General features: G+C 42.4%; 2 protein-coding genes and 1 long non-coding RNA gene across 3 annotated transcripts; 1 reads left to right on the top strand and 2 right to left on the bottom strand.

The window, feature by feature from the left end:
• Nucleotides 1–1,253: 1,253 nt before the first annotated feature.
• On the bottom strand, nt 1,254–4,336 carry LOC147057218 (beta-1,3-galactosyltransferase 5-like). The gene is made up of 2 exons (XM_085912358.1): nt 3,803–4,336; nt 1,254–2,835 (listed from the first exon to the last, which is right to left on the bottom strand). Exons 1-2 carry the CDS (start codon nt 3,844–3,846, stop codon nt 1,767–1,769), a joined length of 1,113 nt encoding a protein of 370 aa, XP_085768484.1. The 5' UTR covers nt 3,847–4,336; the 3' UTR covers nt 1,254–1,766.
• On the top strand, nt 3,954–18,071 carry LOC147057219 (uncharacterized). The gene is made up of 4 exons (XR_015066086.1): nt 3,954–4,237; nt 13,533–13,645; nt 15,763–15,820; nt 15,915–18,071. It is a non-coding gene; the product is annotated as an uncharacterized LOC147057219 (long non-coding RNA).
• On the bottom strand, nt 4,997–18,689 carry LOC147057220 (zinc finger protein GLIS2-like). The gene is made up of 9 exons (XM_085912353.1): nt 18,614–18,689; nt 18,056–18,481; nt 17,745–17,807; nt 9,228–9,416; nt 8,458–8,654; nt 8,067–8,252; nt 7,789–7,922; nt 7,454–7,572; nt 4,997–7,220 (listed from the first exon to the last, which is right to left on the bottom strand). Exons 2-9 carry the CDS (start codon nt 18,168–18,170, stop codon nt 6,595–6,597), a joined length of 1,629 nt encoding a protein of 542 aa, XP_085768479.1. The 5' UTR covers nt 18,171–18,481; nt 18,614–18,689; the 3' UTR covers nt 4,997–6,594.
• Nucleotides 18,690–18,907: the final 218 nt, after the last annotated feature.

Consider the following 18,907-nt stretch of genomic DNA (forward strand, 5'->3'; position numbering starts at 1 on the left):
ACCTGCGTGGGAGTCAGGAACTACGAATGTGCGCACTCCACGATCGCACACACACACAAAAACACACAAAGATGTTTAAATCAAGCATTTTGACACCTTATCGCTTCGTTAATAATATATTGATGGAAAAACATCATAAATCAATCAATAAATATGCCGAATTTATGCCTATTATGCTGTCTGTCTACATGTTTTGCCGCACTATTGTTTGAATATCAGTTATATACCACAGCTGTTGTGATTTTGGTGCATGAAAATAAATTACAAAAAGGTTTACAGGAACTACTGCAATTTGCTTTCGAATATTACTACTTACTGCGATTTGGTGTAACTCAGTTTTTTTGTTTTTCTGTAGTTTTGAGATGTCCTACTCTGTGAGCGGTCTTTGAATACACCTTGGATCGACGGACGACTGTGTGAGTAGAGAGCGGAGGCGGGGCTTTAGTGAACAAAAAAAAGTTTTTTTTTTTTAAAAAGTAGACACAAAATAACTCTGACATCACAAGAAATGACATCTTCATTGTGCCCTAACGTAATGTATAATTACGTTAGGGCATAATTAATTGGTTATAATTAACCGTGATCTTAAAATAGCACGATACGACTCTTTAACGAGAAAACCTTTTTATGACGACGACATAAACAAATCAAATATTACTGAAGCTTATCTAAAAAAAAATGCTTTTAGGGACCTTTTGGGTGTCGCATGTTTTTGCACAGATGAAAAAGGTCTGACTCTTTGCTCCATCTCAAAGCGGAAATGACTCATCTATCCAAGAAGCGTCTCTTTAATAATTCACACCCTTCCTTAAATATCAGCCTCTGTCCACAGAGAAACGTAAACAAAATGAGAAGAGGAAGTGTCCATGTGTGTATTTGTGCACGCGTGTTGCCTTATTTACTTTTCACACGACTTAGCGTCACGGAAAGGGCTTAAGGAAAGAATACAAATAATATATAAAGATAATGACTATATCCACGTCATTTAAGATAAATAAAGGTAAAGCGATCTGAAGACAGTCAGATGCATTTATTTTAGTTCGTTTTCCCCGAAAAACGCATATTCTTCTGAGTTCGGGTGTTGTTTTAAAGAAAGAATCATCAGAATATGTAATTGTATACCACTAATCGATATAATATCACGATAGACTGCTGTGAGAGGATAAATGGATATTATTGGCATTGGCGGAAATCGTTATAATGTTGAGAAATGGCCGTCCCCCCAGATAAAATTGGGAGCATATGCAATTGTGATGATAGTGTGCCCTCTAGTGGACAAAAAGAAAAGTGCAACCAGAACAGCAAATGAAAGAATGAAATGGAGGACCTATATTTTAGGGGACGTCAGATTCATTCAAGAAATGCTTTACACAGTGAGAGTAAAAATAATCAGGTAAATGAAACGAATCAATCCACCTCATTATTAAAACGAGATTTTCACATTCATTTGAAAAAATTAAAAACTGTACTAAAACAAAAACAACCCGCAGCGAATTATAAAAGAAAGTAGAAAATAATGCATCTATCAACTTAATTATTATTATTATCAAAATACAACAATAATAATATATTTTGTAGTAAGAACTAGCCTAGAACAGCTATACTAATTGTTGATTAATACTAGCATCTTGTATTTTTTTGCAAACAAGTTTGATTAGAAAGTCACAACAACAGTCAATGAGTTATGAAATAAATGAAATGCCTCTTCGCATTCTGCTAAAGTTTTTCTCTCTTTTTTTTCTTTCTTTTTCACAGCCCATTTTTTTTCAACAAGAGAGTCCAGGCATCATCTTGAGCTTCATCCAGAAACTTAGCAACTGCTCAGGAGATGCCAGGATGGAGGTGATGATCTTGGAGTACGTGCATCGATCAAATTTGTTGTTGTAGGTTCGGAATTGGGAGGGATCGGGCGGGGAAGTGATCGCTATTCCCAGTTTCTTCATGCACATTCCGACATAAGCGTCCTCAATGTTGAAAGGCTTGATACTTCTGGAGATCTCCACCAACTTGCGCGGGAGATCACCGGAGAACACGTAGCCCATGCCCAGAGTGTAAAGGGGGTATTCCCGATCCGGGTAAATCTCCTCTGAGACATACCACTTGGAGCTCTTTGAGCGAATGACCTGTCGATTCCGCATGAGCCACCCGGTCAAGTAGTTGTTTTGCGGGATGCTCGGTTTCTGCAGCATCAGCACTAAGTTGTCCACGTTGAGAAACATGTCTGAGTCGATTTTCATGCCGTAGGTGGCCCTAGGGCAGCGTGTGGCCAGCCACTCCATGATGACCATGGTCTTGATGGTCAGGTTGAGGTAGGTGTCCTTGAAGTCACTCTGGATCAGATCGCCGTGCAGCTCGCTCTCCTGCCACAGATCGGGACCCTCGGCTAGGCCCAGCATGAAAAGAGTCAAGATCTTCTTGCCCTGGACCACTTTCTCCTTGCCCCACGTGCTGCGGATGGCGTTTCGGGCCCCAACGTTGTTGGGCTCCACCGGGACCATCAGCACCAGGAAAGGCGTGCTGCTCTCGCACACGTCGCCCACATCGATGATGAAGTGATAGTTCTTTGGGTACGCCTGGTGGTACTGAGTGCCCTCAGATAAGTGGACAAAGGTGGTCCTGGGAATCTTGTAATCCAGTTTGTCTCGCTGCTTTGGATGGACCCGGTACGAAGGAGCTTTAACCTGGTCGGGCTCATTCACCAGCCGCTGGTAGTGCTGATGGAGAAGAGACTTTTCCTTCCAAATGTAACAGACCAATAACGTGACACACAGCAGTAACGGGTACTTGAACCAGGTTTTTTGACGAGGATCGAGGTGATCTCGGCAAAGCAATGTTCTGAAAAATAGACAGTTCAAATTAAACGTACATACATATAACATACATATATGTATATTTTTTAATTGATTATTTTATATATTATTTCATCTCAAATAAAAGATGCAAATATGGAAATATAAATAAGTTTATTCAAAAATATTTTCCAAAGGAAAATTATTTTCAACCTGAAGAAACGTTCCATTATATTATTTCTAATTTTGTAGACACTGTTTTTTAATATTCAACCACAACACGTTTATTTTCAGTTTCAACTTGTACTTCCTCAAGTACAAAACCTTTGACCTTACTCTAACTCCTACAGTTAAAACTAGTCCTTAATGCCGACCTAACTAAACCACTGTTGGTTGGAAACTCCAGGAAGGGTTGACAAGTCCACTCTTGAGGGAAATCAAAAAGTTTCACGATTCATGGGCACAAATATTGTTGTGTATACATACACGAGGCCTCTCTCTCTTTTAAACCACACATCGAGAAACTCAACTTGAAACAGTTTTTTTTTCCCCGAAAATTTCTTTTTGGTTTAAAAAGTGCCATGTCAAACTTGCAGTTGTAGCTGGCTGTCTGCTGGATGCACGCTTGCTCCATTTTGCTCCTCTTATTTGTCTATTTGTCTATTTATTTATTGTTTTTTTTTATTTAGGTTATTTGCTTATTATTCATCGCTCTTATCTATTGTGGGAAACGTAATTTCGATCTTTTTGTGTGTCTTAACATGTGAAAAAATTGACAATAAAGCAGACTTTGACTTCTTTGTGTGGTTTAAAGCACCCAAGCAACCAAAAAAGGAAGGAAATGAAATGAAATCGATAATTGATTAAAATCATGACGGCTATCAAGAAAAGAAAATCTGCTCACGAAATCCACTTTTTAGCATTGAAAAATGGAAAGTCCGACAATCCAAGTTTTTACAAAGTCTAAAAACCTAAACCATCAACATGCTTGATTAAACATGAAGTGATATTACCTTTTCAGTCCATTCCTCCTTGGATTTCTATTCTCCCCCTCCATGGTTAAAGTCCACAATTTGTTTCACGATTACCTTCCATTGAGCAATCGGTCCACCTTGCACTGGTGTTGTCTCATCTTCCGCACCCATTCACCGGATTTAACTTAATGACAAACTGCCTATCACTAAAAATGGCTAAAAAAAAAGAAAGAAAGATTGTATTAATTTCTCATCCATTAAAAAAAAAGAGGAAATAGTCAACTGTCATGTCTTGATTGCATCCTGCGTGATGACGTAAGCCCGGTTGTAGGAGAAGGAGAGAACGCAAGAGCGCAAAAGTTGCTAACTGATTGATTAATTGTTCAATCAAAAGAAAGACAACGCTCAATGTCGTAACAACAACAACAACAACAACAACAACAAAAAACAACAAACACAACAACAACAAAAAAGGTACGCTTCGTTCTTTTGTTGTATCAACCCCCCCAAAAAAACTCTTCGCCAGGAAAATTCTTTCTTTCTAATTGAAAAATATGAAACTGTTTTTGGTGCTTTCTACTTGTCAATCATACAGCCTTCGCATGCTGCTTTTAATACGTTGGGAACGGTACAGGTTGGATGTTGACAATGGCCGCCATTATCTTTACTAGGCCATAAATGAGTTTGAGATCAAAGTACATGTGTACCTTGACTTCTCATTTCAATTCCATAAACCAATTCTAACTGCATTTATTTTATAGTGCAAATGAAATCCATTGAAATTGATCGAAACGCCATATATACAAAAGATTAGTTTCAAATTAAGAATATACGTGTGGCTGCCAATATTATCTTAGAAAAGTACTTGCGAGTACATTCAAACATAACTCAAACTAATTTAAAGACGGAGTTAAATATGTATTCCGTTTCTTATTTAAATACATTTGAACATACAAGACAATTGGAATATATTTGTCCCCAAAAGTTTTCTTCAAATTGGCAGCTCCACACTTTGGTAAATATAGTTTCATGTGACAATTTTCATGGTATGATTTTTGCATACGTGCAACTAATCTGTAACGTTCCATGTAACGCAGTTCCCTTTTGACTAATGTTACACTGTGTCAATCAGAAATGAATTTCTGACATTGTGTGGCAATCTGTAGCTAATAAACAATTTTTCAGCCATCGATTGTTTAAAGTCCTAAATTCAATTCAAACAAGAAGACAGAGACCATTCGTATTGTTCTTTATTGACATTCCGTCATCGTCATTTAGAAAATGTGGCCCTGATGCACAACTGGTATCTGTTGTCTGTCAATTGTTACGGTGAAGCTCCCACAAAAGAAGGAATACAAAAAGTACGCAGATACACTTTTTTTTTTTTTTGCGTAAATATTTTCAGACACGGTGTGGTACATTTTGGTCAGAAACACAAGGCACATTTGGGACAGATAATAAGATATAAAATAACAACACAAACAGGCCACATATAGCCATTGTCAAATTTGGGAAAAATATTTATATATATAGTGTCTTTTTTTCTTTAAAAGAGTAAAAAGGCCTTCCTCTTTTGTAGACTATGTAAAATAGTAGGAACAAGTCTATAAGTGGCAGTCACACGAGTGCGACCTGTTTGTTTACTCGTTCCTCGCTTGTTCCGCGCAGGAGACCGAGGCAGATCCCGTCGAGATCTTTGTCTGTCGGTGATTAAAGTGGCAAGGAGGAAAGAACAAACTGCGTCTTTTAAATGTCACGCTGTCCCCAGAAATGCAATGAAGGAGACCCACAAAAAGTCTCGGTACACGATCGTCGTTTTTTTTTTTTCTTCTTCGTCATCTCCGGACAAAATCATTGGGACGGTTAAAGTGGGAGAAGACGAGATGCTCTGGGAAGATTGTCGGAGCTCACCAAATGTTTGGCTTAAAACAGGTTGCATAGATGCCAATTATCAAACAGATGATCTTTTCCAATTAAAATCAGCAAAGGTTTAGTTGTCTCAAACTGTTCAATATTTGAAAACTGGAAGAAGAAGGTTGACGATTGGATCCAAGTGGGCTTAAGATATGGAGTTGCTAGTTTGTCTCCTGAAGTTGGAATCCAATTATTGTAACATTGCAAAAAAGTAGTGACTTAATGGTTCAAGTGGGTAAAATTGGGTCAATCCTTGGGTAGACAAAAGAGACTTTTGGCAGACAGTTCAAAGTGCGCTATGTCATCATCCGAGACCTGTCCCAATACTTCTGTCCACAGATCATGTATCGAGACTTTTTTTTAATGCTCACCTATAATGTATTTTTCCCTGAAGAGAGAGAGAGATACGCCCTCACAGCCTACGAAGGGCTAGTCGTTAGTCATTGGTTAAATTGTGCTGTACCCTTTCCTCGTAGCACCCCGTGCCGCAATGTCGCCATTTTTCGTTTGAAGCTAAAATAGGGGCGAGCGTCGGCGAGGTTTGTCAAAAGCGAAAAGGCTGTTGATTGTCCGCTGCGAGACGTCGGGATGAAGAAAGCTCCCATCCTCCGTTTGTACTTCTGCTTAATTATGATTCAAAAGTGCACAATGACAAGGAAATTTTTCTCCTCTGGTGATCTGTTGGGATCTTGTTGAGTTGAGAGGAGGGCCTTCATTTCGTCAGGCCATTTTTTTTTGGGGGGGGGGGCTAGCGCTGGGATTTTCGCTATTCACTTTGCAGCAAACGTTTTCGTTCCTTTGATAGGCCAAATATTCAACTTTTTGGAAAATATCACAAAGTGGATGATCAAAATATATCACGGCTTGATCTCCTCCCACCCTTTTCCGCCCCCTCTCGAACAAAGAGAGCCCTCATCCTAGCTAACAACAGTTGGGTTGAGCAGGAGTGCCCTCGGAGGGACAACCACCCAAGACAGGGGATCCCCCTTTCTGGGGGCTACCTCCGCCGACAGGTTTAAAGCCTCCCCCTCGGGTTCGGCACCCCCGTCGTCGACCTGGGCGCGGCGCGGTCTTCCCAGAGCGCTCAGTCCCAAAACGGACGCCGCGGAAAATCCAAAGTGACAAAGCGGTGAGTCCGCCAGGCCGAGCGTGCCGAGGGCTCCCCTTGATCCCGCGGAGAAGAGAGCCGCGTGGGGGTGGCACAGCGCCGAGAGGGGCAGCGCGCTCCCCAGACCACCCAGGAGGGCGGCGGCCGCCCCCGGGGAGATGAGCCGAGCCCCCCCCGCCGGGGGGAGGTCGGCCGTCCCCCGGTTGCCGAGAGGACCCGGCTTCGGGGCGGCGCTCTGCTCCTGGCTAACAAAATGCCCGTGAGCTTTGATGTGCTTGCGTAGCGAGCTGGGGTCGGTGTAGCGCTTCAGGCAGCCGGCCATCTTGCAGCAATAGGGCTTGTCCACGTAGTGCGTGCGGGTGTGCTTGAAGCGGTCGCTGGAGTTGGAGTAACGCTTGTTGCAGCCTTCGTACGGGCAGATGTAGGGTTTCTCTCCTGTACGACGGAGAATACAAAAATCAAAGATTGAGTACACACAAATATTGCATTTTGGATGAATGGATGGTGCTAAGTGAACCAGACGGGAAGTCTGTTGCCATGGCGACGCAAGGTTTTTCATTATTAGCGATGATGTAAATGATTACCCGAAGCCTGCTATTCTTTTTCATCTCCGACAAAAATGTGTGGACTAAAACACACAAAGAAAAAGATCGATTGGAGGAGCTCACCTGTATGTGAGCGAGTGTGGATCTTCAGGTTCTCCAGACGGGAGAAACTCTTGCTGCAGGTGGGACAGTGGTGCGGTTTCTCGTTGGTGTGTGTGCGGATGTGGATCAGCATTTTGTACCTGGAAACAAAGTCGAGACCTTTCAAGAAAATGAAACACATCTGATATGCTTTTATATCTTGACTACTAGCCACCTATTTAAACACACACACACACACACACACACACACACACACACACGCACACACACACACACACACACACACACACACACGCACACACACACACACACACACACACACACACACACACACACACACACACACACACACAGACCTGGCGTTGAAGCCCCGTCCGTTGCGAGCGCACCCCTCCCACTTGCAGCAGTACCCAGAATCCTTTTCAGGTTTGACGTGGGCGTCGTTAATGTGGTCCACCAAGTCCTGCAGCGACTCAAACAGCAGGTGGCACTGCAGGACAGAAATCAAGTCAGTTCCAACAAATTCCAAATGCCACACACTTTTAATTCGGATTTTTTTTTGGGGGGGGGGGGGGGTAGGGGGGGCAATTACGACACATAATAGTGTGTAAATAGTGATCAAAATAGAAATTACCTTCTTCCAGCGACATGCCAGCTGAACATCCAATGAGGTCTCGGGCGAGACTTGCTTGTCCCTTTTCTGACCACTGAAAAGAGTAGACGGGAAGGTGTACCCCACCGTTGGGCTCGCGATGGGCACGTAAAACGGGTAGCGTTGAGGCGACGTGTTGCCCTCCACCCTTCGATTAAGCGCCGCTTCCTGCGATGTAAAGAACTTTGATAGTTCGTATACAAATGCTTCCTTCCCCGACTTGGCCACTATCTAGAAAACTTCTACCTTGTCTGAACTTTTTAGTTAATTTATCAAAAGAAAAAAAATGCATACATCTTATCTTAAGCTAATGAAAATCCGGTTCAATGGCAAATCTCAACCAATTCGAGTGAAATTGTGGACCCGGACTCACCCGTAAGAAGGGGTGCGGTCGAGGGCTGCCGCTGCTCCTGCTGCCGTGGGGGGACTCCAGAGGCGAGGGAGGGGACGAGGGGGACGAGGGAGAGGGGGAAAGAGAGGAGGCGTGTCTGGATGAAGGCGAAAGACTGAGGTCCATGGCTGAGGGAGTGAAGCAGGATCCAGGTCGTTCGTGGCATGGGGACTGGGAGTCTAGAATGGGCGGGGGGGGGGGGGGGATACAATAAGTCAGGATGATGATGACCCCCTGCGCGGGTGTAGGCTAGATTTGAATACTGTTGAGTAAGCATTTTTTTAAATTATAGCTTGTTCCTGTTTATTTCTCTTCATGGGGTACATTCTTACCAAAACAAAGCTTGGGCTGTCTCACAATGATTTCTGCTGAGCTTTCTTTACGTCAGTCAGCATCATCTCGTCTTATGATACATACTCACAATTTATAGTGTGAGGGGGGGGGGGGGGGGGGACAATGCTTTTCTATCCCGGGAACACAACACACTGAGACCTGGGAGTGTGTTCAGCAGATTAGGTTACTGGCCAAGAACAGCGAATCCATTTATGGCATGATTGCATTAGGAAGCTAATGTAGCTAATTTGCGCAGTGTGGCGTCACGCGTCAACCAGGACAATAATGCTTGACCAGAAGATTAAGCTATAAGCGAAAAAAAAGCACCTGTTGAGGGCCCGCCGACCACTAGGGGGCCCCCCCCAAAGAGCAATTAATGGTGAATGGTTGGCCCAATGACGCTTCTGATGGGGACTTACCTGGGGAGGAAGGCGGCGACGGGAAGGTGGTGTAAATGAGGCGTGGTCGCGAGTGGACGCCTAGCGGTGCGCATATGGACGATGAGCTCCTCTTTCCCAGTCGGAGTGGACAACGCGTCTGTCCCGAGGGAAGCTTCAGGTCCAGCGGCTCGTCCGAGGACAGCATGGTGTTTGGTGCCTGCGGCCCAGCTGGGAACAAAAAGAAGTATATTAAAACAGCTTGGTAGAAAATATGCAAATATACTCCGAAGAACATTGATTCAAATAAATGGATTGTTTTGTCAATGGCAGGAAAATTGGATAGCCAAAGACAATGTCGAACTCCGTTGGGCAATTGAAAAGCCACGAAGACGCTAACGTCACAGTTAAGCTAGTAAGGGTTGGGACCAACCAAAAAAATGTGATCGTGAACATTTAAGTATATTTCAGGACATTCGATTTTCAGTGAAGTATTTTAGAGTAATTGTGAATCAACAAGTGCGTTCTAACCATCCACTGACTAAACCACAGGTGTCAAACTCAAGGCCCGGGGGCCAGATACGGCCCGCCACATCATTTTACGTGGCCCGAAAAGACAAATTGTGCATCAAATTCGTGTCATTACTAGAATTGCAAATTGTCTTCACTTTTAATATCTTTTTTTAAAATATTTGACCAGTTTCTAACTCGTCTGATTTAAAAACGAGTTATTTGTCAGTTTGTTTTGTAGCTTTTCCTGTATATAATGTGAGGTGCTCATACATTTATTCATAATGGCCCTCCGAAAGAAGCTATGACTACAATGCGGCCCGCGAAAAAAACGAGTTTGACACCCCTGGACTAAACGATAGTTTTCCATCCCAGGTCATGTGATACTCTCTCTGGAAGAGCGAAAAAACAGCTCCGTGACTCGGGCACAAGAATTCTTGTTGAGGCCGAGTGACTCAAAAGGCAGTTATGCGCTTACCAGGACAGTTCGGTGGGGGGAGCGCAATCTGCAGGAGATGAACGGAACGGAACGTGCGAGGAAATGCGCAACAGCTGCACGAATAGTCTGGATAACACATTTGCCTTATTTACACCTCGGGTTCAGAATGGAAGGATATAAAAGCTGTGAGCTGAACGTGCGTATGCTTTCGTTTTGGCCGTGTCCACCAAGGAGAAGCAGCTAATGTTTTCACTTTTTTTTTTTGGCTTTATGGGTACTTTTGCTGACAATTCCAATACACTGTACAGTTGGATTCTCCAACGTCAACCCCAAAAAATGACTTTTTTTTCCTCAAAATATACATTTTAATCCTTACATTGCAACTTTTTTGTTTTCATCCTCTTTCCGAAAATTCTCATAATACAGGTTCCTTGATAAAATCAAACTTTTATGTTTTGATGTTGGAATATAACTTTTTTCCTTTAAACAAAAAAAAGCCCTAAGCAACTTTTTTCATGAAGAAAATAAAACTGTAATTCTTCTATTGCTTCAGCTTTTTTTTTTGTAATTTTACAAATTTACAATCCTCTCAAAATTAGAACTAGAATTTTGTTTTAATCAAATCATATATGTAGTATAATAATAATAATAATAATAATACATTTTATTTGTAAGGCGCCTTTCAAGGCACTCAAGGACGTATATATGTAGCTGTCTCATATATATATATGTATATACTATATATATATAATATACACACACATACTGATACGTATACATATATGTATATATACAGTACACACACATACACACATCGTTCTTGTATTTTCTGGAAGAATTTGGAATCGATTTTTCAACTTTCCATGATTTCTTTTGGCAGGTTTCAGCCTCTGTATCCTCCAATCCATCCATTCATCTTTCTAACCACTCTAGCAAGTAATCAGATGTGGGCGGACATTTCTTTCCGCTCCGAACTCGGTATCAATACAAATAATCCGTCCCGCCATCGCAGGCATCGGGGATCTCTCGACGTTATGTGAGGCAGAGGCTAGTCAAGTCAGTCTGCCGGCCGTCCACATGACCACACTGGTTTCACATTCCACTGCGAACTCAGACTTCTGTCTCGTGTCTCTCTCTCACACACACACACACACACACACACACACACACACACACACACACACACACACACACACACACACACACACACACACACACACACACACACACACACACACTGTTATTTGGAGTTACAGTGGAAGCACGCATTTGCGGGACCATATGTACGCAGGCACGCACGCTGAGGGCCTGAAATCACAGCGGCAGACTCGTAAGCCCACGTGAGCTCCGCCGACCGCCCCCCCTCTTCCCCTCTACACCACCATAGCACCACCGCCAGCCAACCTCCTGCAGCTCCTCCACCACTTTTCCCTCAATGACCTTATGTTTGTGGCAGCATGCCCAGACTCTCTTATGGATTCTTTTTCTGCCTTGAAAAAAAACAAAAAAAAACAACCCTCTCACGCACGCACATACACACGGTATGGCGGAGATTCTAAACACATGTCAGGGACCAGGGACTTTTTATTCGCTGTTAGTTAACACACCCGCACACATGTAGTGCACATGCATACAATTACACTGGGGCACGCCCATAAGTCCAAACATAATATACTATCCATACGCACATGCAAAAAAATGGATGACCATGGTACTCGTGGTGGAAAGTAACTAAAGTAGATTTGTTAATATACTTACAGGGGAGAGTTTCAGGGTTTTAGAAAAGCCATTAAATTTTGAATGTAGCCTCACTTTACCACTGCATAATTTTCTTTTATTTTCTGTAACTCAGTTCACAAAACTATGGCAAAATATTCTCCGAATCCGTCCTTTTTTTGTTACATGCAGCAAATCTATTTTTCTGTCTTTCTTTCTTTCTTTCTTTCTCCCGCCACTTCCCTCCAGCTCACTCCTTTCTGTGGTTTTCATTTCCCGGTTCTCCAGCAGAGCATACCTCGCCTGCTTTCTTTCTCTCTGTCCCTGCAACACTTCCTTTGCCCTTATTTTGGACAATTTCAACTTCCTTTGACTTTGTTGCCACAGCGGAAGGGAGGAGTCAAAAAATGATGGTCCGTCACTCAAATGAGGGAAGGATGTCATTGGCTTTTAATTTTGGGGTTCACCACCTTTCTTTGGTCATACTGTAAAGTATTCATGATACAGGCCAAAAATGGGCAAAACGTCCTTTCACCTAATTTGCGGACAAAAGATGCTCGGCGCCCCTACCCTGTCTAAGCCCCGCCTTTCACTATCTGCTATTTTTATTTTTCATGTAGTCATGCTTTTCATCTATCTTGGACCTCTTTTAAAAAAAAAAAAAAAAAAGAAGTTAAAGCAGTAAATGAGGCTTCCTGTCTGGTTCCGCAAAACGTAATTAAAGATGACAACTGGCTTGTTTTTTGAGACTGCGGTTTTGTCCATGAGAACATGTTTAGCATTGACTGAAAAAAAGAATTCCAAGGAGTTGTTAGGTGAAAACTTGCAAAAGAGGGAAAATTCTGGGTTCCCCCTGACCACAGCAACAAGAACAGATGCAGATGGTACAAATAGGAAAGACTCATCTCTGCGTGTGTGCATAGAAATGTATATATATAAATTGTATTTATATATCTATATATATATTTTATATATATATATAGATATATATATATATATATGTGTGTGTGTGTGTAAACAAGTATAAGCAAGGATGCACAGTCAGTGAGAAAAGCACAGGCCAAAAAAAAATCCAAAATAGGAGCGGAAGCAATGATGGGGTGTCTCATATTCTTTGGCTCAAAATTCCCAATGGATCACTAAATGTTGCGTCCTGAAGGCACAAAGTGATGCAACACCACCGAAGCAGTCTGCAATTGGCAAGAGTCAGGACCTCCAACGCTTTGGGCTGGCGGGTTTGATTAAAGAAGGATTGGGTGGAACCATTCCTAAAAATGAGAGAAATGATAATGCTTTTGGCAGAGTGTATATTGTTTCACTGTTTGTTTGGCTGGAATGAGCCAATCAGTTCCAACCAAACAGTGAAACAATATAGCGTTGTATTTTAAGAAGCTCACCTATGAAAAATTGAAAAAGAGACAAATTGTAGATGTAATAAAGTCTCATTGCTAATACAGCGGAACGACATTTTGACGGACCAACTATCCGTCAAGTTCAAATTTTATTCAAAAAGATTCAAAGCAGGTAGATAAGACATGCTCATTTTCAGCCGGCTACCTACAGCGATGCTAAGCTAATATCTATTGATTACGTAAAACATTCCAAATGATATCTGGCCTTTATTTGAGTCCAATTTAAGCGCATTCGCTTTCTAAATGAACACTTGTTTTCCATTCTTCCAGTTTGGTGGGTCCTCTTTGTTTTCTCTCAGCCTTATTCTTTCCTGCCTCCACCATCCCCTGCGCACCGCCACCAACCCGCCACTTGGCAGAGGGACAAGGTCAACACAGAGAAAGTACGTACTCTCTTCTCTGCTTTCCCTCCATGTAATTCCTCATCAGCAGCAGAGCAACAGAACCTCCACCCCCCCCCCCTTTCTACTTCCCTCTATCCTGTCATCCCCCCTGCTGAAAGACTAAAGATGGAGAGGAGGATAAACAAGCGTCCAAGGTAGAGAGAGAGAAAAAAAAAAGGCAGGTCAAGAGCAGTCTGAGCAGAAGAAAATGACCTCGCTTGCTTTCTTCCTTTTTTGTTTTGCTCGTTTGTCGTCCGGACTCAAAAAAGAAAAAAAGAAAACAAAAAAAAACCACACCGCGGCGCCTCACATTCCTGAGAGCCGAGCAGATTCACCCAATTTGTTTCCACTCCGAGAGCCTGTGCCAGTAAATAATAACCAATCCCAGCTGTAGTGTCGGCTCTCGGTCTTATTATCCCGAGGGGAATCAAAGAGGGAAACAAGCAAAATGCCGCCATCAAATAACCGCCTAACTAGGCGAGAAGATTCGACAAATCACACATTTTAATATGAACAGACAGCAGTTAACAGGGAATTTATCATTTCATATAAACTGGATTTACAGACATTGCAGATTGCCGTTCCCAAAGTTGATATCGTGCTCATTGTACATTTCCCCATTGCAAGTTTCAAACCTGTTTTTGGGGTCATTCACTTTAGAAATTGAACTATTATACAAATATTGCAGACTCGATTTTAATACTCCACGGGCATGTTCTACGACATTTCTTTTTTTAAAGTCTAAACAGTTGAAAACATTACGAACCCATTCGAAAGCATTTCATATATTGAGAGCAATGGACAAAACAAATTTATTCTCCTTTTTAAATCGCAATAATAGTTGAAGTTATTTTACCGACACAATAACAAAGTTATCATCTCACAATATACATTACAAAATGAACTTTCTGTAGGCATAAAACGCAGGGTGATCGAGGATCAAAACATTCCAAATTTGCATCCTAATCTCTTCAGGAAAAATGAGACGGCTTTGGAAAACATCACCTTGTAAATTTAGTGTCAAATACAATTGTTAAAATTTTAAAAGAGTCCTCGAGCTGTTTATTGGCACTCTAAGGTGACGTTCAATATCAAACCAAGAGAAGAGCCTTTCGTCTCGCTAATAACAAGTCTCGCTAACAAGCTAAGGAGTAACAAGTCTCGCTAACAAGCTAACAATTAGCATCAAAAGTTTTAGAAGTGATGGATAGGCTTCGAATATGGCCATATATGTCCTTTATGAGTACGTACCAAATATCTAGACACTATCAAAATAAATACATATATAGAATCAATAATACAAAAAGCTAGCCCACCAAAATTGAAGCCTTGACAAATTGAAAATTGCATTCAACTACATTGGGATGTCTTCTTGAATTTAATGTAGGGGCCTTGAACGCAAGAACCTTGTCTTGTTCACAAAACGACTCCCAACAATTACAAACATGAAAACTGAAACGGGAAAAATATGTGTATTTAGTGCCAAAGCATTGTGATGATGATGTAGTAATAGAAGACACATTTGGGTGGGAGGCAGACATCAAACCGAGAAAGGCGTCGAAATCATCACCGATGCCATAATGTGAAAAATCCGAACGTGCGACAAGACTGCGGTCCCGCTCTGATCCATCTGGCGTGACACTTCATCTTTGTTTATCATCAAAACCATTTTGATTTTCTTTCTCACGTTTCACTCACTCGTTTTGTCAGATCCTCCTCGAGGAGACCAAAATGGTTTTTTTTTCCCATTTCCTCAAACGCAGCTCTGAAAGAAAGCAGGCAGTGAGGGGATGGGAGGGGGTGAATGAGAGTGATGGAGGGGAGGCAGAAGGAGGAAGGGAAGGCAGGGGGGGGGGGGGGCGGGTGTCGGGTGGGGTTTGTGGAATTTTCTCTATGTTTGGTTTGGAAGAGAAGACCCCGGCTCTGCACTCTCATGAGGATAATGGAAAAGAGAGGAGAAGAAAAGAAGTGTTATGGATATGTGTGCGTATGTGCACGGATCCTCGCAGGTGGTCGGGCTTTGTGTGTGCGCATAAGTGTGTGTTTTCGGGCAAATTGTGCGAGCACGATGGCACGGCTATGCATGCATGTGAGCACATGCGTCTGCTTATTTGCAGATGTTGGCACGGCGGCGCATGCTCGCTTTAAGTCAAGAGACGGGACGGGGGAGACGAGGTGAATAAGACATTCCTGGGATGAATGGATGCAGGAAGCCAGCGGTTTCTTTGCGGTCGCATACTAAGAGGAGAAAAATGAATGTCTGTTGCAGGGCTGCGCCCAGAAACAATACCGCAGCCAAGCAGGGGAGCCAAGCAAAAGCAAGAGGAATAGCGTTGCATGTGGAGGAGGACCAGGGGAGGCCGGCTGTACCGCTTCACCGCCTTCCCACCCGCCTCCCACTCCCATGGAGGACCAGGCTCACTCCTGCCACTGCTTCTGGGGGCAAGCGCTGCTTTTTATGGCTTCTCTGAACCCGCTGAACTTATCACGTACAAACAGCGGGCCAGTCCATAGCTAGCAACAGATTGAGGTAAAAATTGAGGAGAGGAAAGGAATTGAGAGGTGAACGTTTTGGTTGGTTTTCTTCACAACCCTAGTGAGGGAAAAATATTCAGATCCAAACCCCCCGAATAGGCAACACGGTCCAAATAGTTGTGAAGCTGACTTTTGTACGTGAGGAGCTCACAGCCCGACACCCTCCCACCCTGCAGTAGACAGTGTGGGTGGAAAGGGGCTTTTATGCAAGACGCACCCAAGAACAGGAAAAAGACTTCAGTCTGACCTTTTTCAAGTCCACAGTATGATGCAACAAGGCTGCAACCTGCTGCCGTCAATGATGTAGAAAGCCTCCCATTAACGCTACCAAACCATCGCCAAAGAAAAATCGGGCAGCCGGGACAAAACAGGCCCGTTTCTTGGCTCTTGAAATCCCAGTCTTTTGGAGGTGGGGAGTCAAGGACTGGACAATTTGGGGGTAATCAAGGTGGAGGTACTGTAGGCTGGCTGAATGTTCTGAGCTTCTTGTTTCCATTCCAGTATCAGAGGAATGACATCAGGAGGGCCACAGCGTGAATGGATCGGAACTTCTCAGAACTGAACAGTTTGCTTCACTCGCGTCCTATTGTGGACCCCCACAAACTCCACAGTCCAAACTACCAGACCTCAGAACTGTGAGGCAGATGCGTTAACCACTAGTGCACTGCGCTGTTGCTCATAGTAGACATGGCTCTAAAATGTGTGTAAAATATAATTTTCCTTCCCAAACATAATTTTACAAATATATCCTTATAATGTCATTTTTTTTGTATCAAATATATTTGAAAATAACAAAACAGTAGGGATGTAATACAAATAATTAACAAATATTGTCCAATATGAGTTAAAGTTGGCAAAATCATCCGAAAAACAAAGTAGCACAGATCATTTATGTTTGGATTTTAATTATATGGAATAACTACATACAATAACACTGTTAACATAATCCACCCATTAATCTATTCATCGATTATATGAATTGCTTAATCCTCATGGGTGTCATGGGTGTGCTGGAACCTCTCCCAACGGATTTTGGGCATTCGATATTATAATCGATTGCATTTATGGAAGATATATTTAAATCCAGAAAAAAATAATCAAAAGTCTTTTATATTGTGATTGTAATTTATTTGAGTAAAATATTGGAAGTGAGGTTTTTTTCAGTCAATAAAATATAATATCTAATATAACCATATGAGTGGATGTGAAATCAACAAAGCAGTCTGCTGCTGCAAAGTTTTCATCTTATAGTTACATTTCAATCTTAATATATGAATTAAAAAAGCCTACTGCGTATGTTTTCATGTTTAGATTTTAATCGGAATGAATATTATATAGACTTTTTACGTTAATAATGAGAGAAAACCGTGATACAAACCGCAATATTATGTTCCGAATAAACCCAAATGATGGTGAAATCATCAAGAGGGAAAATTATGATCATGTTAATGAATCAAAAGATGCACACGATCGGGTTATAAAACTGCATTAGTGACCATTTTGTGTAATAGCAGTTGTTTCGAGAATCGGCAGCCTGAGTGTAGCGTGTCAGTGAGCTATTTACCTCTCGAATGTCTTCTGGTAGACAACCTCCTCCTCCTCTTGTCTCGAAAATGACCTCCACCCCCTCCCAAAAAAAAAAGAGCAACAGATCGAAGGCACAAATGACAACAAAATCAAACGCAACGTTGCCACATTTCTCGCAACATCATCCAGTGCTTCTCGGTTTGAGTTGGGGAGGGAGAAAAAAAACAGATCATTTGGCTTGTTCACGGTGCGCAAGTAGTTTTCGCTCAAGAAAACCTTGTCGCGGAGAAGTCGATATAAGCGACGAGATAAAACGAAAGACTTTCCGGGAGCAAGAGCGACGCTTACTTGCGACGCTGGTCAACTGAGGATCCTGGTGGGGAGAGGGGGGTGATGAGAAAGAAGAAACTGCCTGGGTGGAGACCAACGGATGGGCGAGTAGGGGGCGGGGGCGACAAAACATCTGTCCAGGGGCGTATGTAGTGATTTCGAGGGGGGGTGGGGGGCATGGTCAAGGAAAACACGGTTACGCATTCATGTGCAGCAAAGATTTTAAATATCAATTCAAAAGCAACCCAGAATAAATGTTAGCAGCTTGTAGTCTGTTGGCACGTACTTTTAAATGTGTTTTGCCTGATCAATTGTGTTTTTTTTTTCGTATTGTACACATTTTTTTCCAGAGCATTTAAAGCAGAGGTGGATAAAGTTGGCTAGTGGGAAGCGCATCAACCGTCATTGTCGAGCGATATGTATATGGACGGATGGATGTAGGACCTTTGAAAAAGAAGGGGAAAAAAACGTCACAATATTGTAAACTACAATTCCCAGTGACTGTTTAACCTTTAAAGAAGAAGATGGTGATTTTTGATATTCTGACAAGCTAACTGGAAGAAAAAAAAGAAACACCTTTTTCAGATGATGCGGTGCAGATGGGGAAAAGAAAGACAACGCACACCGGTCATTTTCGCCATGTTACGCCTCCATTTGTGCCAGTTGATTAACCGTTACCAGAATAATCAAACTCTGCTGCCCTCCAAAGGCTGAATATTGCTATGAAAAAAGAGAGAGAGAGAGAGAGAGAGAGAGAGAGAGAGAGAGAGAGAGAGAGAGAGAGAGAGAGAGAGAGAGAGAGAGAGAGAGAGAGAGAGAGAGAGAGAGAGAGAGAGAGAGAGAGAGAAGAGAGAGAGAGAGAGAGAGAGA

This window comes from Syngnathus leptorhynchus, chromosome 5 (genome assembly GCF_054491065.1).
Source record: "Syngnathus leptorhynchus isolate UIUO chromosome 5, UIUO_Slep, whole genome shotgun sequence".
NCBI classification, from domain to species: domain Eukaryota; kingdom Metazoa; phylum Chordata; class Actinopteri; order Syngnathiformes; family Syngnathidae; genus Syngnathus; species Syngnathus leptorhynchus.